This window comes from Cebus imitator, unplaced genomic scaffold, assembly GCF_001604975.1.
Source record: "Cebus imitator isolate Cc_AM_T3 unplaced genomic scaffold, Cebus_imitator-1.0 Scaffold93, whole genome shotgun sequence".
NCBI lineage: Eukaryota > Metazoa > Chordata > Mammalia > Primates > Cebidae > Cebus > Cebus imitator.
In genome coordinates, this window is record NW_016107408.1 from 4,806,914 (window position 1) to 4,815,852 (window position 8,939).

Consider the following 8,939-nt stretch of genomic DNA (forward strand, 5'->3'; position numbering starts at 1 on the left):
AAAAAAAAAAGAAAAGAAAAAGAAAAAGAAAAGAAAAGAAAAAGGAAGGAAACCTAAGTGAAGAGAGGCAGTGAATGGGGGAAAAGCTGGGCAAGATGTTAGAAGGACCAGATTCTAGCCCCAACTCGCCACTCACCTGGGGCCTGAGTGTTCCCATCTGCAGAAGGTGGTGCCAGTCATCACTGCTCTCAGCCGAGGTCCTGGCTGGCACAGGGTTGTCTATGGGCATTCGGGGCCGGGGGGTGGGGAGAACCAGGAGCCGGCCCCCAGGACCACCCCACATCACTTAATGCAGCTTCCAGATTACATTTTATTTTTAGTAGAGACGGGGTTTTGCCATGTTGGTCAGGCTAGTTTTGAACTCCTGGCCTCAAGTGAAACACGTGCCTCAGACCCTCAAAGTGCTGGGATTACAGGCATGAGCCACCATGCCCGGGTTCCAGATTACATTTTCTTTCTTTCTTTCTTTTTTTAATTCAATCTCCATAGAGACTGTCAAAAATTGCCAATGCCGACCATATTTCAAGTCATCACCACCAGGTATTGGGAAAAGTTTTCAATTAGCAATAATCGCGCCTTGGATAAACCTCGTTGGCTACGATACTGCCACTGCGCTAAGCTCCAGGTTACATTTTATTTAAACAAGGGGCTCTGCAACCAAAAAGCTAGAGCACTAAATATTTTCTATAAAGAGTACATACAACCATAAATAAGTTATAAAGAATAATAAAATGCACACCTATGTACCCCCACCCAGCTTAAGAAAGAAAATAACCTTAATTAATTCATTCATTTTTTGGTTTCTTGATTTAAATGTAACAGATATTGACTATACAAATGTTGCAAGATCCAGAAGAGAGAAAACAAGTATCACCACAACTTCATTATCGTGCTGCTAATATTCTGGTGGCTATACTTCCCTATTTATTGGGGGTGTGTGTCTTTTTTCTGAAATTGAGATCCTATTACACAAAATATTCCCTTTTTTTTCCATCATGGCCATCTTCCTTGGACCAGCCTTTCACATGGCACCCTTTCACCTCCAAGATTTCAAGTTAAAAACCCCCGATTTTTTTAGCGGGAAGTGGGATTCAGAGTTGATTTTCCAAAAAGAAGCAGTAGCAGGAATTGATCGATTAGGAAAATCTGTCCTGTCTGGCTTCCACCTAAACATACGCTAAATTAAGAGGTTGATAAAGTGCATCTTGTTGTGTCTGGCGCAGGGCAGTTATCTCAGGATTAATGTTGATTGATGATTGTGTCTCACGAGACTGAAAGCAGGAAGCATCTCTGGAGGTAAGAAGGAAAATGAATCCCAGTGCTTTGGGGATTTCTTTTTTTTTTTTTTTTAATGCCTTGCAAGGCTTCTCTGCAGCTCCAAGCCAGGCACCTGGGCCTGTGGCAGACTCTCAGTTCACACCGAGTGCCTGTGCCTCGTCATTGTGCCCGTTCAGTCATCATTTATCCAGAGAAAATGGCACAGTTCTATAAACCTACCTAGAATACACTTAGGCAAAGGGGGACATGCCTTAGAGGAAGACCAGGGTGTCCCCCATCATTCAAAGAAATTCCGTGGGAAAGGCAAGGATCCTGTTGGGTGTCGGGGACAACTGGAACCAGCCAATCAAACAGCCCCTGGATTCTCTCTTCCTTGTCCTCTCTGGGCTGTATTCTCTCACCCTAAAGACAGCTTTCTCCAAGAAGAGGAAAAGATGGCCACTGACCTCGCTCATGTTTTCCATCTTAGCCTTACTGACTTCCCTAGCCTCCCTTAAAAGAAAAATGAAACGCCGCCTGGGAAGAACTGAGATTGGCCTGACTTTCATTAGATGGCCCATCCTGGGCAATTCCACTGTGGCCAGGGTAACTGAGCATGGCAGCACACCGCCCACATCACAGCCATGCAGCTGGGGGATATCTGAGCCTGAGAGCAGTGGCTGATCCCAAGCAGGAGTTGATATCATGAAAGTGGCTGGAATCACCCAATGAGCGTACAGAAGGAAAAGAAGAAAGCAGGGCAGAACGCTGGGTGTAAATACAATTTAAAGAATGGAAAGAAGACAAGGAATCCAGGAAAAAAAGAGGGCATGACTAAAAAGGCAAATAGGTGGAAAATCCAGAGAGCACAGAGCCACAGGAGCCAAGAAGGCTGGGGTTTGGAGGAGGAGGAAGAGCACCAGCCTTGAAGTCCAAGAAAACATGCAAAGGAGAATGGCCTGGGGTCTGGGGTCTGGCAGCAAGAGGGCACTGGTGATCTCTGCAAATGCCATTTCTGTGGACGTAGGAGTGGAAGACAGCTGAAGACCAGCAAATACAACCTGAGGGTGGTTCTTGAGGAAAGCAGATAGGGAGGGTGGGAAAGTGGTGGAAGAGGAAGCGGGAGAGGTGGAGGGGACAGTCCTTTCCACCTTAACCACATGGGTTTATAGATTAGACTTCCCTTGACACTAAACACTTTGCATGCAATCCCCTGCTATTCGATCCAATGTCACATTAAATATGCATGCTGTACACTGTGAGAAACTATTTCTGATAATAATAGCTAATTTTTTTTTTGAGATGGAGTTTTGCTCTTGTTGCCCATGCTGGGGTACAATGGTGTGATCTTGGCTCACTACAACCTCTGCCTCCCAAGTTCAAGCAATTCTCCTGCCTCAGCCTCCCGAGTAGCTGGGATAAGAAGTGCACACCACCACACCCAGCTGATTTTTTATATTTTTAGTAGAAACAGGGTTTCACCATGTTAGCCAGACTGGTCTCGAACTCCTGACCTCAGATGACCCGCCAGCCTCAGCCTCCCAAAGCATTGGGGTTACAGGCACAAGCCACCGAACCCAGCCCTAATAATAGCTAATACTTCCCGTAATAAATCACACCGGTCTGACTCACGCTCACATTCTCACCCATTCTTTCTGCTCCTTCCCCACTGGTCCACTAAAGTACAGGAGTAATTTATCCAGAAGGAGATGATAGAGCAGCAGAGGCCACCTCCTCTCAGACTTACAGCCTTCCCCTAAGAAAGATGAGTGATCTCTCCTTCTGTGCCTGCCAATCATCTACCTCCATTCTACCAACATCCTCTCCCAGCTCTCTGAAGGAAACAAAGCCTTATCTGAGTTATGTTTGCAGGCACAACCATCAGTTTTGGACCAAAGAGCAATTCTAGACAACTGCAATGTTCAGGGTGTCTGAGCCCTATCTGATGGCCCCCTCCCTAGAGTCTGAATCTCCTCTTCTCTGCTTCGTGCTATGGGAAACTGCAGGACTGACAATGAGGTCATGAAATGCCTGGGTGTGTAAAAGGCAGACAGTGCTGGACTACGGGAAACGATTCGGGGCTGGCTTTATTTAGTGTGTCTCACAGCCACTAATTACCGGGCAGATCCTGATGCCATAGCTGATAGGTCAGCACAAGGCAGCTAGGACACCCACGATGTGGCCTTCTAGAAATGAGACCAAAAGCCCATTCTCATAACTTGTCTTAAAAGTAGGTTCCCCTCTGGTTCAGCCACATCCACGGCCAGTGACCTCACTTCAAATCCGGCTGTGATGCGTTGGAGGTGCTGACACTCACCTGACTGTCACAAGTCCCTGTCCTCTGTCACATTCTTCCTGTTGATCGCAGTATTTTTCTCCCTGCCTATGGCCTAATTTTTAGGGCAGGAAGATGAAATAAGACCTTCCATCTGTTCCCACTTCTAAAATATTAGGTGTAAAGGAATATTCTCTCTGAATTTAAAATTTCCCACGTTGAGTTACTAACCTGAAGGTTACTCTTTACTTGTTTATTTCCCCTTTTCCCTCTTCGTTTCTTCTCCTTTGATTCCTCTTCATTTAAGTCCATCCCCACCCTCTCCTCTCTCCACATTACCCTCATCCCTCTTCTTCAGTTCTTTTCCCTCTGTTACCCATCTTTTCTCTTTTCCATGGTCCAGACCACAGCAAGGCAAGAGAGGCACCTAGGGCACAAAATCTAAGGAGACTGCCTCGGTGCAGCCATGACCTTGAGAGGCATTGACCATAGACACCTCCATCACCTCACCCTAGATCCAGCCCTGTTCCCTCCTTCCCCATGTCTCTTCCTTTACATCGTTCAAATAGGATTTGTCTTCCATCTCTCCCTATTCCTTTGCTCTTTTGGCCACCTGGTAGAATGTTTTTTCCTTATACATGTAACAACCGTATTAACTAGAAATACCCATTCAGCTACTGTATTGAAAGCCAACTTACATAGGGCATACACAAGATAGAAATCTATTTACTTTTCCTCCAACATGCGAGAGGAAGCAGTCCCAGGCTGACATGGCAGCTCCACAGCCTCTGGGTTCTTCCAGCCCATGGCTCTACCGTCCCACACCAGGCTTCCATCTCAGCGTAAGATGGCTGCTCCAGCACCCACCACCACCCCTGCATCCCACCCAGAGGAGGGGAAGTGAGGAAGAGGAGGGTTTGCTCCAACCCCTCTCTGGGCTTGACTTCTGCTCACACATCCCAGTGGTCAGAACTCAGTTATGTCACCACACCTCACTGCAAAGGAAGGTGAGCAATGTTTTTTAAATTTTGTGCCCAGCCAAAAGTTGTTACTAAAAAAGGGAGAGTTGGAGGATAACTAGCAATGTTTTCCACGTTTTTAGTGTACTGAGAAATTGCATCTTTTCTTCCTCGAACTAGTAGGGAGAGGGAAACAGTAGCTAGCCCTCCCCTGTTCTTTTCCTTCATAGTGCAATTTAGATGAAATGCATTTAGATGCACTTCTATAATAAGTGGAATTGTGGCAGAATAGTGACAATGACGATGATGAAGACAAAGACAAGGATGAAGGCAACAGTTGACACTTACATATCACTGTCTAAGTGTGGACACTATTCTAAGCCTTTTTGTTAAGCCCTCCATGTTAACCCACTTTATCTTTACAACAACCTGAGATAGACTATTTTTTTTTTTAGATGAAGTGTCGGTCTTGCTGCCCAGGCTGAAATGCAATGGCGCGATCTGGGCTCACAGCAACCTCCGCCTCCCTGGTTCAAGCGATTCTCCTGCCTCAGCCTCCCAAGTCGCTGGGATTACAGGCATGTGCCACCAGGCCTGGCTAATTTTGTATTTTTAGTAGAGAAGGGGTTTCTCCATATTGATCAGCCTGGTCTCAAACTCCCAACCTCAGGTGACCCACCTGCCTCTGCCTCCCAAAGTACTGGGATTACAGGCGTGAGCCACCACGCCCAGCCAAGATATACATTATTATTATTCCTATGTTACAGATGAGGTAATTGACACAAAGAGAAGTTGTAGTGACACAGTTGAAGTCACACAGCTATAAAGGATAACTCTAGAGTCAAGCCTAGGTAGTCTGGGTCTAGAGAGAAACATTGTAAACAATATCATTAGATGTTATTCCTGGTGGTGACACTTGAGTATGTTGCCCAGCTTTAGGAGACCTCGTGGCAGACAGCATCATGCTGTGCTCTGGAGGTGACAGTAGGGTCATTAACACCATCTTCTACGTGAACGTGCAATGTGGCGGTCTAGGTCATGTCCTTCCCCTCCCCTAATAAGTCTAAATTATCTTCTTAATTCTTCCCAGTGCCCGTCTCCTGCTCAACTAAAGTTCTTCATCTCTCTTGGGAAACTGAAGCCCTTTCTGAATGGTTTTCCAGGGCACATTGGTTGATGCCGTCAACCCAGGAGTTCCTGAGCTTGTCTTCATGTCAGAATCACTCTTAGAACTTTATAATAATGCAAGTGCCCAAGCCTCACCCCAGGATATTCCGAACAAGAAAGTCTGGGGAAATCTGTATTTTTGACACCTGATATTTGAAATCTGTACAGGGTAATAGTAATATGTTAATTAATAGGTTAAATTAATAGTAATAGGCTGAATCTGATATTGAATCTTCTCGGCAGTGTCCCACCCTAGTGACACTCAGCCTGTGTACGGAGCCCACGCTAGTCCCAGGTCTACAACAGAAGATCACACTAACTGAGTACCCCAGCCACCAGGACAAGGATTGATGGATTCTCTCATCGAATCCACCCGAAAGCCCTCAGCGCTCAGTGAAATTAGCACTGACCAGAGGGAAACAGACTCCAAACGGTAAGTGTGTGCCTCAGGTCCTAAGCTAGTAAGTGAAGTGCTCTGGTGCGTGTGAGCCTGTGTGCTGACTTTAAAGAGGGCGTGCTTACCTGCCATGCAGTCCCGCGCCTCCACCCAGCAGTGCGTTGAGCTCCCCTCATACCTTATTATTATTATTATTATTATTATTATTTTTAAGACAGAGTCTCACTCTGTCGCCCACGCTGGTGTGCAATGGTGCAATCTCAGCTCACTGCAACCTCTGCTTTCTGGGCTCAAACGATTCTTCTGCCTCAGCCTCCCCAGTAGCTGGGCTTACAGGCATGTGCCATTACTCCTGGCTAATTTTTCTATTTTTAGTAGAGACAGAGTTTTACCATAGTGGCCAGGCTGGTCTCTAACTCCTGGCCTCAAGTGAGCCACCTGTCTCAGCCTCCCAAAGTGCTGGGACTACAGGCATGAGCCACCACACCTGGCCTCTATTTTTAAAATATGAAAACGGGCACTAATCAGCTCCCTGAAGGGAGTGAGGGCGGTTGGGTGCCCATGGCCACTTTTGCTTTCCCCGGGAGATGTCCTTTGCTTCTCAGATGTAAATGCACTTTAAGTTTGTTATTCAACAGTGAAAATGAGTCATACAGAGGTTAAATTAAAAATACCTTTTGGAAATAAATTACTAGATGCCATTTGTTTGGTACCTAACAAGAGCTTAACATATGGAATAATTCTTACACATGGAGCATCAGGAGATATGAATCTTCCTCATTTGATGTCACTGGCATCCCATCTTGCATCTCATGGGTTTTTTTGCCTGAGATTTACCTGCAAAGGCCTTAATATTGTACATAGAATTAAGGCATATAAATCAGTTTTGAATTACCTAAAGACATCAGGAGAATACAAACTTGCAGCAGTTTTTCTTGGAGGTCGTTCAATGGGCTCAAGAGCAGCTGCTTCTGTAATGTGTCACATTGAGCCAGATGATGCTGATGATTTTGTTCGAGGTCTCATTTGTTTTTCTTATCCACTGCACGATCCAAAGCAGCAGCATAAACTCAGAGATGAAGACCTCTTCCGTTTAAAAGAGCCTGTACTGTTTGTGTCAGGCTCAGCAGATGAAATGTGTGAAAAGAACTTGTTGGAGAAAGTGGCACAGAAAATGCAAGCTCCCCATAAAATCCACTGGATTGAGAAGGCAAATCATTCCATGGCAGTGAAAGGACAGTCAACAAATGATGTTTTCAAAGAAATAAATACACAGATTTTGTTTTGGATCCAAGAAATTACTGAAATGGACAAGAAATGTCCTTAGTTAAAAGCCATGTTATTTTGAATACACATACAGTTAATTTGATAAAGAACAATATGCCCCAGCATTGAGATATATTTCAGACTAATTTGATGTTCTTTAATGTTCCCTTATTTTTGAAACCCCTTTTTAAATGTGAAATTAATGTCTGTCACAAAACGTCTTTTGAAAGCACTGTTATAGTTGTATAAAGATGATGTAAAAATACCGAAGGTGGTCTAAATATAATTTATTTTCATTAGTATAATTAAGTTTTGAAAAAAATTAAACATTTGAATTTTGAAAAAAAAAATATGAAAACGGCGATTCAAAGAAGTCAAGAAAGTGGTCCAAGTCACATAACTTATAAGTGGCTCAGGTAGACCTTGAATGCCATTTGTCTGAGCCAAAATCCCAGGTTCCTCTCCACAAGTCACACAGTTTTCCTGCAGAGCCTCGCAGCCCACACCGCCCAGCCATGTGTGACCTGAGCATGGGCAGCACATGCAGCCAGCTTGAAATAAATGCTTCTGGTCGGACGCAGTGGCTCACACCTGTAATCCTAGCATGATGGGTGGTGGAGGCGAGTGGATTACCTGAGCTCAGCAGTTTGAAACCAGGCAACGTGGCAAAACTCTGACTGTACTAAAAATACAAAAAAATGGCTGGGCGTGGTGGTGCACATCTGTAGTCCCAGCTACTTGGGAAGCTGAAGTGGGAGGATCACATAAACCCGGAAGGTGGTGGTTGTGGCGGTGAGCTGAGATTGCACCACTGCACTCCAGCCTAGGTGACAGAGTGAAACTCCGTCTCTAAACAAATAAATTAATTAATAATCGCTTCTCACATGAGAAGATGAGAAACTTGAACACAGACAACAGGACACATGTATGTGAAAGGTCACTGCAGTGCTGCTCACAGCTGTTAAAACCAGGAACAGTCCCCACGCCCTTCAGTGGAGGAACAGATGAAAGAAATGTGGGCTATTCACTCAGCAGTACATTATGCAGCAGTCAGAACAACAGACCTGCCGCAATACAGCAGAGTCTGAGCAATATAATTTTAAACCAAAAAAGCAACCAGCCAGGGACATTGACTCCCATCTGTGATCCCAGCATTTAGGGAGGCAGAGGCAAGAGGATGGCTCGAGCCCTGGAGTTCAAGACCATCCTGGGCAACATAGCAAGACCCCATCTCTAAAAAAGAGAAAGAAAAGGCTGGGTGCAATGGCTCATGTCTGTAATCCTAGCACTTTGGGAGGCCAAAGCAGGTGGATCACCTGAGGTCAGGGGTTCAAGACCAGCCTGGCCAACATGGTGAAACCTCGTCTCTACTAAAAACAAACAATTAGCCAGGCATGGTGGCACATGCCTGTGATCCTAGCTACTCAGAAGGCTGAGGCAGGAGCATTACTTGAACCCAGGTGGCGGAGGTTGCAGTGAGCTGAGATCTCACCACCGCACTTCAGCCAGAGCAACAAAGCAAAACAAAAAAAAAAAAAAAAAAAAAAACCTAAATTTTTAAAGGCATCTTTAGGAATGCGTATAGATGCAATAAAACTACCTAAAAAGGAAAATAAAG

General features: G+C 45.1%; 1 protein-coding gene and 1 non-coding gene across 2 annotated transcripts; one reads left to right on the plus strand and one right to left on the minus strand.

The window, feature by feature from the left end:
- Positions 1-480: 480 nt before the first annotated feature.
- Positions 481-621, minus strand: LOC119472315. Its single transcript, XR_005201449.1, has one exon. It is a non-coding gene; the product is annotated as a U4 spliceosomal RNA (small nuclear RNA).
- A 5,955-nt stretch (positions 622-6,576) lies between these two features.
- Positions 6,577-7,586, plus strand: LOC108309374 (testis-expressed protein 30-like). Its single transcript, XM_037741085.1, has one exon. It carries the CDS (start codon positions 6,699-6,701, stop codon positions 7,380-7,382), a length of 684 nt encoding a protein of 227 aa, XP_037597013.1. The 5' UTR covers positions 6,577-6,698; the 3' UTR covers positions 7,383-7,586.
- The last annotated feature ends 1,353 nt before the right edge of the window (positions 7,587-8,939 follow it).